Here is a 16,126-nt window from a genome sequence, read left to right on the forward strand (position 1 = left end):
TTAAGTGCTGCAGCAGTACAGGTTTTTTCCTGCTAACCTTGGGATTTTTTTTCTCTGATAGATGAACGAACCAAATGCCTATGGAAATACTCCTCTCCATGTAGCTTGCTACAACGGACAAGATGTTGTAGTGAATGAACTCATAGACTGCGGTGCTAATGTAAATCAAATGAATGAGAAGGGTTTTACACCTTTGCACTTTGCTGCTGCATCAACACATGGAGCACTGTGTTTAGAGCTTTTGGTCTGTAACGGAGCAGATGTAAATATGAAGGTAGGTGAATACAAAGCCATCCATTCGCTCTTAAAAATGCAGTATGTCTTTTTATCAGGTAATTTTTCAAAATCATTGTTACAGTAACATTTAGAAGTTCCCCCTGGTTGATGGAATACTTCTATGAAAAGTACTATAGAAAAAATGAACCAGTATGTTGCTTCAAGGAACTTAATCTGAAAACCTCAATGGGATGTAGTAAATAGTCCAGAAGGATAAAGAAGAAAGATGACAATACTGTCTGGTCAATCTTGATTATACTTAAATATCAGAAATCCATGTAATCTGTCTTTCCTAGTCTGTCCATGTGAGTGAGAGCAAATCATATGGAAAAATGCAAAATAACATGTTTTTCTTATAAATAAGTAGTATTAACGAAATCAAGGGTATTTCAGAGAAATGTTTATGAACAGGCTAATTGCTGGAGCAGTTAAAGAGCTGATAGTGCAAGATCCTAAAGTCTAATTAATAAGGTAGAGTTGTGAAGGGTATATTAAAAATACAAAGGTAAGTATATTAGACCAATGGAAGGTTTTAAACGGCTGGTTTTTTAATTCAGCAAAACTTTGTGAGCAGAGTTAGCATATGTCTTACCTCTCTACTTGGTTACAAGTCTTTGACTGCAGAATATTCCTTAGAATCCAGTTTTAGTGTAGGCAGAATTTCTAATCCACACAAGTATAAAGACAATACCTATATCTTTTATTATCTTCTCTAGTATGTAGGGTAAAGAGTTGATATGTGAGAGAGATGAGACCTTGTGTTTTGCATTAAGCTGATTTTTACTCTAGTAATGAAAACTTAACTGTATTCAGAAACATTCAGTGGCAGTATCTGGTGTCTTGACGAATTTCAGACTGGGAAGTGGGAAATGGTATGTGGAATGAAGAGTCCAAGTGTTCCTCTTAGAAAATATCTAATTGCCTGTACTGTTTCCCACATGTGGTAGGAAGAGTATTATCTATCCTTTTGTTCCTTTAAATAAATAAATCAATCTGTTTAATAGTTATGCCTGGATTTCAGCACAATCTGGATAAGAAGTGAATGTTAGAATAGCTAATATTTCTGTTAAAAGCTGTGGGGTTTGTGGCTCACTTCATGTAAGAGATTCACTCTGATTTTCAGCTAACTAATTCTAAAATCCTATTTTGTATCTATTCTTACTACAAAATCCGTAGCCCACTACAATTAAGCTATTTGATGTGGAAAAATCGTAGTTGTTACTGTTCACTTTTAAATATACTTAAACTCAGCTGTGGAAAAATTCATCACCAGAGTACCCTGGAGAAGCAAGAAGCTGTGCTACCAGGGTTTATTGCAAACTTGTCCTAAAATACACAGGTCTCAGTCCGTTTACTTTTGTTGCTATCTTTCTGCTTTGCATAATGTCCCATATGACTGAGGGTTTAGCCTTACAGGGCTGACTTATTTACTACATTCTTGAAACATCATTTCTCAATAATGTATGTTCTGTCATAAAAATAATCCCACAATGTTAAATACACTGATGATTATGTACTTATGTTACTTACACAAATAAGAACAAGAGAAACATAAATATTACCAAGCAAAGAATTACTGTATTCCTATATGTTGAGTTTCAAGGTTCATGACTTTGTGCATATTTCTGATGTAGAAGAAAAGGGGGGAAGGGAATTTCAGAAGATGTTCAGCAAGTAATGGTGGTTGAGGGTTTTTAGCTATTTGTTTTCAAATACACCTTATTTGTAGATTAGGAATGAAAATTTAAAACTTCCTACATTTTATTAGGATAATTAAACACTGATAAATATTATGATAATCTCTATGTTTGATCTTAAAATATGACTCTTTGTTTTACATATGGTATAAACTTAGATACTGACTACATTTATTCAGTTATAACACTAAGTAACTGTCATGGTTTGAGCCCAGAGGGCAACTGAGCACCATGCAGCTGCACGTTCACTCTTTACCCCTCAGGAATGGGAATGAGAAAATAAAGCAAAATGCTCAGGAATTGAGATAAGGACAGGGAAGGATGACTCACCCATTATGGTCATGGGCAAAAGACAGAGACTTGTTAGGGGAAGGAAAAGAACATCACTAATTCAGACACTAACAACAACACGTAACAGAGTGGGACACTGAGAAGCATTACCACATCTTAAAAACACCTTCCCCCTCACCCTATTATCACAGAGGTGCAGCTGCTGTTGCTAATTGGCTTGGCCTTGGCCAGAGGCAGGTCTGACTTGGAGCCAGGAGAGCTTTTGAGAAACTTCTCACAGGGGCCACTGCTGTAGCCCCACCCCCTACTACCAAAAACCCCACCACACAAACATGGTACAGTAACCTTAGAATTTTTGCAAAGAATGTCTAGTATCTTTAGTGACTGGCAAAGTTCCTGAATTCTTTCAAGTTTATAACGTGGGTGAACTTTTGTTCAGAGGTGACAAAAGATGTTTTAATGTCAGAGAGATGTATTGTTACCTTCCTTCCCATTCAGTTTTAAATTATGGAATCCAAAGTATAAATTTGTTCATTTCTGTAACTTTAAAAGTAAAAAATTCTTAGAATATCTAGTATGGGTAAACTCAGGTTTTCTCTTAAATTTGCTCTGAAATAACAGAATTATTTTTTCTGAAATATGATAGTGATGAGTCTGGGAAATGCAACCTGAAATGTATCAGAGTTGGGAATTTCAGCTGAAGTCTAAGAGCTCAGTAAAGATGTGGCTGCTGAAGTTAGGCTGTTTCAGAAGAAAATGTCTTTACAGTGGAAAGGGTTAGTAGCTTTTGCTATAGGTTGGCTGTAATTAAAATGTGTTGATTTGGTAAGTATCAAAACTGTTCAGTGCAAAGTTAAGTAGGGTTGTGTAGGGATTTTAAGCAATTACAGCTTGCAAACAACGTTTTTCCTGTTGCCATACCAACATGTGTCTCTATTGTAATTCTGTTAATAGCATTTCTATGGATTTATACCAGTATGCCTGAATTTGGACTGTGAAATTGCACTTGAAGGTGTGAACAGCCTTATTTTTTATATGAAAACCTACCACTTGCGCTTTGAAAAATGAAAGACCTGAGACAAAAGAAAATCGTTTCCAAGTCAACTTCTGCTTCCCTGGAAAGACCTATAAGGATAAAAATTGGATTTAATCAGAAGAACAATCCCTAAAAAACAGCAAAGGGAAATTGCATTAGAGTATGATGTGTAGCTAAGAATAATTTGTAGAGCTAAAATGGAATGCTTTTAGAGCATTCCTACTAAGTATTTATTGGACCAAGCTTGTTCAGTTTCCAAATCCTGAGGCTGAAGTTCAAAGCAGTTCTTAGAATTTATTTTTCATCAGAATTATATTGATTGTGTAATCTGATTCAGTAGTTCCCTCCCATATGCAACTGTTTCTGTGGTTTTGGAGGTAACAGAGTGGGTATGGATGGTTGTCTAGATATCTAATAGTACTAGATGGTACTATTAGAGCACTTTCTGCTGAGGGTGACCGAGTGGGAAGAGCAAAAGAGAAATACTGTTAAGGCTTATGCATATCTGTGGATGCTGGCCTCATCTCAAGAAGGGAATATGTAGCAGGAAAAATGGAATATGCTTTTTATGACCTCTGTAGGCAAAGGACATCATTTTATACTTGTTTTTGTAGCCTTGTCACTGCCCCTATAGTACTGTAGAACAGTGAGTGAATACTGTTAAGTATTGCTCCTTACTGCAGCACACTCTCCTCACTATTCAGGATTTCCGTGCATGGAAGAACATGTTGAAATGAGTACGTAATGGGACAGTATTGATTGTTTTATGGGCTCCTTTGCTGCTTGAAAATTCAGTGACCTAAATAGCAAAAGTATTTTACTGCCATTGGTGATACTAGAACATAAGAATTATTGCTAGGGGCAGATTTCACTTTGGAGGAATGCTGGAACATGATAGACCCACATTCCCCCTGACCCTCAGTAAAACTCAGTAGTCTGAGTACAGTTAATATCCAAGTAATCACATGATAGAACACCTTGTACTGTGTGTTAATTCTTTCTGTCTAATAGCAATTACTGTTCGTAAAAACTTCATATGATCTTAAGTATTTCACAGAAATGTTTTCTCTAGTAATAGAGGAGATCTGGGTGATTTCTCTCCTATTACCACACTTGATTGAGTTTCAGTGAAGACCAGAAATTATTGTTAGCCCATAGCTATTCTGTCATGTGCTCTGATCTTATCTGATCTTGTAAAATCAGACAGCTGTACTTAATATTTAGATAGAAGACCTTAAAGGCATAAAAAAAGGAAAGTGAATCAAAAGTTCTGAAGATACTCCTTGTTTCCTGGCATCTTGGGGAACAGTACTTTGTTAAATAGAGCTTTTTCTGTTCATTGTTTGAAGAACTCTCTGGATACTGGTTCTGTTTCTGTATATCCTTCCCTAGTGACAATGTCTAAGAAGGGAATTCTGAATGCAATCCTATAGCTAGCAGTTCAGTTTCAACATGGAAATTATCACCTTCATTTAATTTTGTACATGTTCTGTGTTTATATGTTGATACACAATTGCATGTTACGTTACTCCTGGGTTGCAAAGGAACCTGAGACTCTTAGACTAGAGAGAGGCACTGCGGATAATCAAATCCATTGTCTTAGAAATCTACATCAAGTGCATTTTTAAGTAAATTTAAGCAGAGTAAATCTGAAAATCTGTTGTTGATTGTACTGTGGCTTTCTATTTACGACTGGAAATGATTTTGTAGCTTATTTTGCTATCCTTTGCAAGATCTTACTCAAGTTGTCTTGTGAGGGTTCTCACTTGACCACCATGTTCCTTAGTTTCTGATACTGTCACCTTAAGTTACTCCTGTGTCCTTGTAAGGTATTTTTTTAACGTGCTTAGTGAGACTTAGATCTACATTTTTTCTGCTTCATCTTGTTACTCTTCATTAGACTTCCTTTAAGATACAGATTTAGCGTATCTTGAGCCAGTGAGGTTGCAGGCTTCTTTATCTGAACCCTTAAATTCTTTTGTCTGTTACTTCACTAACTTATTTTCTTACATTCTCAAAGTTTCCCCTTTTAAAATTTAGAATGTTGGTTACCAAGGCAGTTTTTGGTCACTCATCCAACTGAATGATTTTACATGATCATTTTTCTTTAAATTAATTGTTTAAAGGAGGAGATAAGTGAGGGAGGCACCAGGTGTGTAACAGTTGTTTTAAAAGAAGAAAATAATTGGACACAGAGTATTAGACTAGGTATTAGGAAGCATTTCTTTACAGAATGTGGTGTTGGGTGTTGGAATGGGCTGCCCAGGGAGGTGGTGGAGTCCCCATCCCTGGAGGTGTTTAAAAGTAGGGTTGACTTAGTGCTGAGGGATATGGTGTAGTTGGGAACTGCTAATGTTGGATTGATGATTGGACTGGATGATCCCCAAGGTCTTTTCCACCTATACAGTTCTATGATACTGTGATTAATAGCTGGATAAAGTAGAACTAAACTGTGGGGAGAAAGATGAAAGATAGACATTGAGATTGTTTGGGGAAGTTGTTGCTTATGATGTGTTTATTTGGCCTTTTCTTAAGGCCTCCAATGACAGAATTGTTCAATTCCTCAAGTGGATTTCAACTCAATTTTCTGTATTTCTTTGCATTGCTATGGATATGTGGATGTGTCTTTTGGATTGGTTATGGTCAACAAAATTACCAGCTGAAACATTTGGAGATTAACTTGGCTGTCATTATCAAGTGTTTTATTTCTTTCAGTCTAGGTATGAGAAGACAATGTTTCCCATAATTGCATTGTTCTAAGTGGTGTATGCTGCTTTGTGCAGTGACACAACTAAAAATTCCACATCCAACTCTGTCTAAAAGGGTCTCTAGCAGACTTTCAGTAACACATCCATAGAAGCTTTGCTGTTTAGTTCCAAAGGAAGAATAAAGATCGGCAGACACTTGCACATAACAGCAGTTTGTGATATTTCAGTGCATATGTTCATATCATGTTCCCCCTACCATCTTCCTCTTTTTTAATTTAGCATTTTGTGAACAATTCCTGTTCTTCAAAGATGGTGTTTAATATTTAAAGATGTGGTATGCATGTACATCCAAAAGGCTTTTATTTTCTGCGAGTGTTGTTTGCAATTTTTTGTGTGCATTTGTAGGAACTTTTTTCTGCTGTAAAGCTTTCCCATTACCTATGATAAAGTACAGGGGGAATAAAAATCATCATAAAGTAATAATGACAGAAAAAAATATTTTATAAGTGCCTTGACATAGTGCTGTTAAAAATTGAAATTCTCTTATGCATTACTGTTGGCCTACTTGAAGGACATCTTTACTGGTGAATGATTAAGTTTGCGTACTTGGTGTGTGTGTCAAATGTATAACACCAAGTATAGTTGAATAGTTCTACCCTAGGATTACTTGTGCTTTATGATAAATTGCTTACAAATATCACTTTATGGAAATTTCCATGAAACACATGAGCTTTTTAATGTAATGTCTTCTAATATAATGTGTAAACAACTATAGTAAATACAGATATTTTCTTTCAAGAAGCAAACTTAATTTAAAGAAGCATTGTTTAGGTTTAGACTTGGGCAGGGGAAGAGTTGGATGAAGGCTTGTTGTTAAAGTTGTGTGCTGTCATCATCCTCTTGAGAGTGATTTTCCTAAAGGCATAACTGTGAGTGAGTGAGCGGGCATCACTGAGTTGTCACAGCTGGAAGAGTGATTAAGGGCAGCTCTTTTGAAAAGCTTGCCATGTCATGCTGACTTGTCACTGACAGCATGCCTCTTGCAAAAGTGCATAGAAACAATTTAAAGGAGGAAGTAGAGCGGAGAGAATAAAGTAAAATAATGTCCTTTATTTTTTGTCAGTTCTGGTGGATTAGTGTTACTGGCTATAAGTAAACACTGGGATTTTTTTCTTTTCCAGAGTAAAGATGGGAAAACACCTTTGCACATGACAGCAATCCATGGTAGATTTTCAAGATCTCAAACCATCATTCAGAATGGTAAAAAAGGGGAGGGAGTAGTTTTGTCAACAGCTTTCCAGTATTATGTATATTTTCCTACTCCTGTATTGATAAGTGTGCTGAATTTTTTTTTATACCTAAAGTAGTAGTAGCTCAGTTAATGGTGGAGCATATCTGGTTCTAAAGTTTTGTAAGCTACACTGAAGAACTGATTATTTTTCAGAATGCAGGAAAATCTATTGATTTCTCTTCCATTACCCAAGTTGCAGAAGGCGTGTCCCATATGGTTACATAATAAAAAATTTCTCTCTGTTCTCCTTATTGTTAATGCTAAATACCTCTGAAAGCTGTACAGAGTTTAAATCCAAAGTAGTCATTTGTGGACAGTTAATTATTGATGTTTAAATTATCATCAGTGCTATTCTTCTAACAAAAGTATCTGTATGCCTACATATAATCCTACTTAGTAATTGCTTTTTGTTATAGGAGCTGAAATAGACTGTGAAGATAAGAATGGAAATACTCCTTTGCACATAGCAGCTAGATATGGTCATGAGCTATTAATCAACACTCTGATTACGAGTGGTGCTGACACTGCAAAGTAGGTAACTTTACCGACATGAATGCAAGCTGAAAGAATTTAGAAATGTATTTATTATGATAACAAGACTAGTATTTTTTAATATTGTCTTCAACTTGAAATAGGTTAAAGTTGCTACTTGGTACATTGTAATTTGTACAAAAAGAAAGAGAAATAGGTTTTCTTCTAACGTATTTGAAGTAAAAGCTCTGAAAGTTATAATAGGATGTTGCACTGACTTAATGCTTCCCGCTGTCTTGTAAGAAAGCATTTAATATGTGAAGTTTTCCTAAGGCTCAGTATTCTAATTAGGTGTTTTGTTGAACCCACCTTGCACGTGCACTATGGCACACAATCATGTTTGTTTTATGTTAATTGTAATGAAACTGTGATACCTGATTATGGTGTATCTTAGGCGGGGTATACATGGGATGTTTCCTCTCCATTTGGCAGCATTAAGTGGATTTTCAGACTGCTGCAGAAAACTCCTCTCATCAGGTAGGATACTCTTTAAAAATCTTCTGACTGCTTTGTACTTCACTTTTTATTCCATAGAATAGCTTTTAATTAAGGCTTAATTTAGTAATGCATAAAAATCTTTATAGTTTACTAGTAGCTTGGGGCCAGTGCTTGTTATTTTTAATGGACAGTCCATAGATAAAGTGAATGCAAACTTTTACAGAAGTAATTTAAAAAAAAATAATAATCCAAATTGAAATAATGCATCTATAACTTTTTAAATGTTGGGTCTGTGTATGTTCAGTTGTCCATAGGGGTGGGATGATTGGTTCAGGCCATAATGCAGCTTCAAGGGGAAAGACTGACATTCTATTTAATGAGTTCATGGATAATCCTTCATGTCCCTTCCATGATGTCTTTAGCTTAATACGGATCCTGTCTGTTCCTGAAGTGGTCCCCTAATAGCTCTGGAGACTCTGTGGACTGCTACATTAAGAAACTGTTGCTTTGGTGATTTACTGTTATTTAAATGCAACCCAAACTGAACTTTGCTTTCATTGTTTGATTCCTCCCTGAAGTTGTGGAGGGTTGTAAGGTTATTACTTCCCTTGTCCAGAGTCTGGTCTGTTGTGAATTCTGACCTCTTTGAAGCATTGCAGTTCTGAGAAAGTAGATTTGTCTGAAGGGTTGTGGAAGCTTCAGGAACAGAAGAAGAAGAAACTAAATGGTCCTACATTAATCTGAAGGCACTTTCATGTTTTTTGAAAAAACAAAAGTGGATGGCAGAGAGTTGGGGAAGAATAAGAAGTTGTTTCCTCAGCTCTGTATTGTCTGCTAGGGAAGCCTGGGAGAAGAACTAAAGGAGTATAACTAAAGCTACCAGCAGTAAGGCTTTTTATTCACTGTCCTGTCATGGACAAGCTTTCAAGGTTTTGCTCCAGAAAAGAACTGTCCTATAGTTGACTGTATTTCAGTTGGATGCATTCAAAATGAGGAATACTCTGGCTCTTTCTCCTTTCTGCACATGGTGCTGTGCTGGCTATGCCCTTATTGGAGATTCAGTCTGGTAAAGGAATCCCTACGGAAGACTTGCAAGTGGTTTCTGTGACTTTTACATGAGTTGAGCAAACTCGAATGTAAATCTAGCCTGGAGCAGATAAGGACTTGAAGACTATATTCAGCCTTCAGACTGAAAAGACTAGATACTGCTAACAGCTTATTAGCTATGTTAGTACATGCTCTTGGTGTGGGAATCAGTATCTGCAGACTATGTGCCTTTTGGGTTTGGGAAGAGTCATTTATGTAAATTAAGAATTTCTGATTTTTTAATTCATTAATATTCATGTGCAGACCTTAAAAAAAAAAAAAAAAATCATCTCTGCCTTGCCCCAGTACTGAATGGCATTTAAGTAGTTAGTGGTGTTAAACAAGCAACCTGGGGTTGTGGAAAGGCATTTTCACATCAGATTGATAAAATGTCTTGTTTGCTGTGTATTACTACCTATTTAAATGGGAGAAGAACGTAGTGGTACATCCAAAAACCTGTGTTTTGCGGGATATGGAGTAGGAAAACAGTAGTACTCTTAAATAGCGCATCCTGTGTTGTGCACTATTTATCATTGTTGAATGGTTCTTAAAAAGGAAGGAAAAAAAAATTGCATTCCCAGGCAAAAGTACTGAAGATTTAATGAGCAAGATTTGTTACACATGAGTAAGACTCTTAAGAGGATATAGTAGTTTTCTCACATCAAAAATTTAACTTTGAAACTTGATTTAAATAGTGATCTTCATGTCAGAGTATATGGTTAGATGTGGAATTGCACAGTTAAAGTTTGTGATCTCAGATTTGAAGTTCCATAGTTTACACATTTTGGGAAGAGAAAACTACAGTGTTCTTTAAAGGGCTCCTGTGTAAGTAATTTCTATTTCCAGCCTTCACTCCAGCTTAACAGAGTTCTTTCTGTGGGACTGAACTCAAGGATGAAATTTAAGAAGCTTTTGGATTTAGTGATGCTGACATCCCCCTCTTTATCAAAAAAAAAAAAAAATCTCTGCATAACCCTTATAAATTCTAGCATATTCTTAAATTTTCCAGTTACCTTCATACATTTGATATTCAATACTAAATTACAAAGAAACATTGGCGGGCAAATATATAGCAAAGAATATAGCCTCTTGCCTGAGGGCATCTAATTGTCTTTTACCTTATCCCTTTCAGTTTTAATGGAACACTTGTTTTTCAAAATATTACAAATAGCAAGGATGTTTTTCAAAGCAAGTGAATATTCAGTGCTTAAGTGCTTTTTGCAAATAGCTGTTCAGTTTGCTCAGCAAACATTTCTCTTAAGAGTAGATGAGCTCAGTTTTGTGTAAGGTCGTGTTACATAATGATTTTACAAAATCCTTATTGTAGGTTTTGACATTGACACACCAGATGACTTTGGCAGGACTTGTCTTCATGCAGCTGCAGCTGGAGGGTATGTAAAAAAGCATTCATGCTTTCATATTTAGTGTTCTTTTTTCAATTGCTGATCATTTCTTTTTTTATTATTTCCTCTCTGTGCTTTTCCTGCCCTCTCCCCTTGGAATTTATGTAAACATGAAAATAATTTCAAGATGGATTGTATCTACAAATAAAAAGAAATTAATTATTCAGCTCAATAAGTAGTAATTGGAGTACAGTGTCCAAGTATCAGTAGCCTTACCTTAGGTTTCTGCTTGGGGATGAACTGAATTTTATTTTAAATTCCCATTGATGGTGATATTCTTAGCATTTACAGCATTCAAGGATGGCATGACCAGCTAAGATCACTGTAGGACATGAGGTAGAGAACAAGCAACTTTGGGAAATATGTTTTTTCCAAATCCATAAACAAAAGATCAATCTAACTAAATTAAAAGCCATCATTAAATTCCAGAATTTAGGTGGATGAAGCAATCAGAACTACTTGCTCATCACTTGAGTTGTGATCCATATTGATTATTGTTATTGTATTGTAGGTTTTCTATAGCAGCTACTCAAAGTTGCCTGGAAGAATTGGGTAATAAATTTCATGATACACTTTGTGGGACACAAGAACTCCATTATACTGATACTTTCATTTTTCTGTTTCAATGTTAAGTAATACCGTTAAGTAATCATTCTAAGTCAAAAGATACTTGATAGATACATTCTTGTTGCAAATTATTAAGGTTAAAATGCTATCTTTTCATATAAAAACACATAATTTGTGATACATTCCCTCATTCATCTCCAGTTTAGGAAAGTTTCTAAGATAGTGTTTAAACAATAAGCAGTATTCCACATCTATTATGATGGTCATATTGTATTGAAAATGAATTACACTAGAAAGTAAAATATTTATTTTGCAACTTATATTTTGCCTTAAAAAATGAACAGAAAAAAATTGCCTCTGTGTTGGAATCCTGGTAGCAAAAAGCATGTGACATGCAAGTGTTACTGTTTGCTTGCTTTAAAGAATTGAAATTTCTATTGAATTAGGTTAATGTTTATGTGCTTTATGCATGGCATTTAATATCAACAAAATTTCTAAATATGGAGTTGAAATTTATATTCTTTCTTGATTTGCTCCTGCAATTATGAAATCTATTTTACATACAAAAATATATATCCAATTTTTCATATGACAGTTCAGTTCCATTAAAAATAATATGAGATGTATATGTGTAGCGGCTCTGATATTTGCAGAGGCCAGTATTAAGGAAATAAAATTTGCAATCACAAGTATTATTGAATTCATTTAATAGGAATTTGGAGTGCCTAAATCTTCTGCTAAATACTGGTGCAGACTTCAACAAAAAGGACAGATTTGGAAGGTAAGGCATTCCAGACTTCTATTTTGTAAAGTACTGTTAAAAGTTTTATCGTCACTATGTGGGCAAGTCTGTGTGTGCCAGATTAAATGTTTTTAAGATGCAATGTAAATACATAGTAAACTATGCTTCTTTATATGTTATTGACAGTTGCAAACATTTTGTTTGTTGTGTTTGTTAAGTAGGTCTTTAGTCTTGTTTTTAAAGACTTCCGTATTCAACTGTGATTTTTTTAATTAATGAATCTTTTTAGCTTATAACATAGATCTAATGAGCTTAACTTGCTCTCATACAAGGACATTAGTGATGTTTCCCAAATAATGTATTAGTCAAACCAATAAATCTGTTGCTATATCTAAGCTTTTTTATTTAAAAATCCATTATTTTATTATAACTGCTTCACCTTTTTCCTTTCATTATATTCATCCCTTTCTGTTTCCTTGTTTGTGCTCTGAACTCTTTTGGAATGACATTAATTTCTATTTTTAGTAGAGGATTATTTAAGTTTAGATGGCATGATCAGTACTTGTGTAAAATCTCACATCACATCATGGAAAATAATGATTTTCCAGGATGTGAACAGCAGGAGAAGGACTTGAGGAGAATGTTATGGATGCAAAGTTGTATTTTGCTTCCATTTTTGCATGAGAATGGAATAACTATCTGTCACAACTTCTGTCATTGAAAGTTGGGGGTTTTTGTTGGTTTGGGTTTTGGTTTAACATGCATGTTATATAGAGCAATTATTTCAGGGGAGGGAAAAGATTAAAATAGTTTAACATGGAGAGAAATGGGGAAAAAAGTCATTTTTAAGGAGAGGGAAGAGGTAGGACACTTTAAAGTGCCTGACTGTCTTCTCAAAATTGAGATATTTATAGTAGCATTCTCTTTTTAAAAATAGAAAATGGCATTCTGAGTCATCTTGGTGCTTTTGAAATTTTATCTGAACTGGTTTATTTAGAGAAGTGTTTATGTATTTGAAGTTGGAATAAATATCCTCTGAAATTGTATATCAACACTAATATTTCACAGTTTTGTTATAAGAAGACATGGTATATTTTTAAAAGTTTTCTTTAACAATGCCTCTGTTTTGTTAGTATAGTTAAATAAATAATGCTTGCCTCTCCTAGACAAAATTCTGATCTGTTTGTTGAAAACATCTAGTTCTTAGTTGTATTTTATTTTGACCTTTAGTTGCTGTGCAGTTTTCAGATTTGTCCATATTTTTCCATGTGGCTTGAAATTACTTAACTAAAAATAGTATTTCTAATGTAAGCTTGATTTTCCTCTATATGTTTGCACAAGAAGATTAATATAAAGCTTCCCTTAATACAAAGTTTATGCATATTGTGACTGACAAATAGATTCCCTAGATACTGTTCTGTGTTATTAAATGACCCCTAGAAAATGGCCCCATTTTTTAATATTGTAGTGATGCATTCTTCACCACAAATACTTGTTAAAAAAATGTAAGGAGGATTTAAGTTTAATTTTATTTTGCTTTTTCTGTCTCTATATTATTTTGCTGTTATTTACCATTGTACTTTTTATTTAAATGTGTACTAAAGAACTCCACTCCATTATGCTGCTGCCAATTGTAATTATCAGTGCCTGTTTGCCCTTGTGGGCTCTGGAGCTAGTGTGAATGACCTTGATGAGAGGGGTTGTACACCTCTGCACTATGCAGCTGCATCAGACACAGATGGAAAGTAAGTTGCATGCTTTATACTAAAGCCTTTCTCCTTAGAAACATCTGAGCTGTGAATTTCATGTATGTTCTGCCTTCACATTTGCCAAATGCATTTTTCATATTCTTAAAGATTAAACTTGACAGTGGATTGTTCATTGTATCTAAAATATTTTATGCAACGAATTTCCTGAGAAAAACGAGCAATAGTCAAGTGCATTGTAATTTTTTGGTAATGTCTTATAACGCAGATGTTCTAATTCAGAATTCATTTGGAATAGTTTTTAATTGCACCTGCTGTGTAGTTGTTGAGTAAATATCATTTGGGGGGATTATTATAACAGTTGTGAGCAGTGGGGTCATTTTACTTTAAAATCAATTTCTGATAAAGAATGGTGTGTTTTGTAGGTCTTAATGTTGCCCAAAAATCTGTAGTTAGTCAGAAATACACTGTTTAACTAGACTGAGTTACAGAAGGCCTGCAGGGTAGAAGTAGGCCTGTAGAATAAAAGTTAACTTGACATTTCAATATAAGATGCTTTATCCTTTTGGTGTTTGATTAAACTGTTCATGTTTGGCATTATAACTCTATCTCTTTTTAGTGTAAATTTTTGTGAAGTAGTTATGCTTTTATTAATGAAATGCATCCAGTTAACTTTCATAAATCCACAAATGTCTCTTGTATGTGTTTATTTTCTCACTAATGGTTATATTTAACATAGTTATTTATGACTTAAATGCTTACATATAAAGCTTATATAGATGGCACAAAATTGATGAGGTTACTTAAGCTCCAGACATTGTATATATTGAGGAGGCTTGAGAAGATGCCACTTGTATGAGCACACATTCAGATCCACGGGTCAAAACAAGCTGGTGTGCAGCATCACATTTCTAATGCATACAGTGACATCTTCACTGGACAAATGCTGCTTAGTGCCATATCATCTTATTTTAATACAGCACTTTTTAAAATATGAGGTAGTAATAGGAACAAGGTGACATATAACTTACAGATTGGGTTTTGAAGGATAAATAAAGAATACCTTCATGGACATTTAATACTTAAAAGTACATGCCTTTTTTTTTAATGTAAGGCCAAATTTCAAAATGAAATTTGCTGCTGCTTTTTAAATATACTTTCAATCCCTGCTGGAGTTTGCTGAGATAATTTTACTTTAATTGCCCTCTTATAAGTTGATCTAGGATTAATTTTAGCTTCACAGTTGCTCTGAAATGCTCCAAACTATAATGGTTCTTCAGATGACATCGTTTTGCCATCTGTCTTATAAAAGGCACGAGCAAGAATGATGATGGCAGTATGGCAGAGCTTTGGGAGATAACTCAAAGAATCGTCTCCGGAATCCACATGATATTGCCCTTCTGATTAACAGTTGGCTCTCTGGAAGACAGGCTGCAAAGCAGAATGTCCTGAGGAGAAGCTTTTTATATTGATGCAGGAAGATGATTAGTAACAGCTGGAAAACCAGTACTGCTCAGCTCATATTCAAAATAGGAATGAAGCTAAAAATGATTACTGAGTTGGAATATAAAGCCTGTCGGGGAGGGAAAAAAAAAAAGTAGTCAGGAAATTATCTATATAGAAATTCCAAAGATATTTCTGTTCATTTTCGGAGTCTTTGTTCAGACATCTTTAAAGACAGATTTTTAGGGACAAGGATGTCTGTTGAAAATTATTTTCCGGTTTGTTCCTGTTTGGAAGTCTTTCTTTAACAAATCTTTAACAAGTGCTTCTGATCGGAAACAAACATCAGTAAGGTTCATTTTGTCAAGACTAGAGACAGAACCATGATTGCAGAATGAAATAAAATAATCAGGATCTTAGAGGAGGAAAAAACCACCCTCTTTCTATGTTCAATTATTTCATAGATGGTACACCAATAAATAAATGGGAAATAAATTTAACTTATCTGAGCTTTCAGGAAATTTGATTAATCTCCTTTTAAAGAGGCCTGTTAAGAACAGTTAAGTATGCAAAAGATGTAAAATTAATCTCTTTCCTGAATGAGAAGAAACAGCAAAAATAATTACTTATTTTGCATTGGAAAGAATGGATACTTAAGGATTTCTAGTAGACTTTGCTTCCTGTGGTATATTTAGTATATTGTGGGTTTTGTGAGCACGCAAATATAGAAAGTACACAAGTATAAAAATTTAGATAGCTCAGGCCAGTGATATTTAACATTTATTAATGAGTCATGAATGGCAATACAAAATAATTGATTAAAATTAATAAAGTTAGTTAGATGATTGGGCAAATAAAATCTAGGCACAGTAATTCTCACTCGATGGAACAGACTGACTTGTCTTTGGGTT

General features: G+C 34.7%; 1 protein-coding gene across 2 annotated transcripts in view; it reads left to right on the forward strand.

The window, feature by feature from the left end:
- ANKRD28 (ankyrin repeat domain 28) overlaps window positions 1–16,126 on the forward strand; it is a 78,017-nt gene that overhangs the window by 44,020 nt on the left and 17,871 nt on the right. For both annotated transcript variants that reach the window (XM_026842068.1, XM_026842069.1), the window contains exons 8-14: window positions 62–274; window positions 7,190–7,268; window positions 7,716–7,830; window positions 8,225–8,307; window positions 10,682–10,745; window positions 12,037–12,105; window positions 13,671–13,811. In XM_026842068.1, coding sequence (XP_026697869.1) covers window positions 62–274; window positions 7,190–7,268; window positions 7,716–7,830; window positions 8,225–8,307; window positions 10,682–10,745; window positions 12,037–12,105; window positions 13,671–13,811 — 764 coding nt within the window. The remainder of the gene's footprint in view (window positions 1–61; window positions 275–7,189; window positions 7,269–7,715; window positions 7,831–8,224; window positions 8,308–10,681; window positions 10,746–12,036; window positions 12,106–13,670; window positions 13,812–16,126) is intronic.

Source organism: Athene cunicularia, assembly GCF_003259725.1.
Source record: "Athene cunicularia isolate RWA chromosome 2 unlocalized genomic scaffold, athCun1 chr2_part1, whole genome shotgun sequence".
NCBI lineage: Eukaryota > Metazoa > Chordata > Aves > Strigiformes > Strigidae > Athene > Athene cunicularia.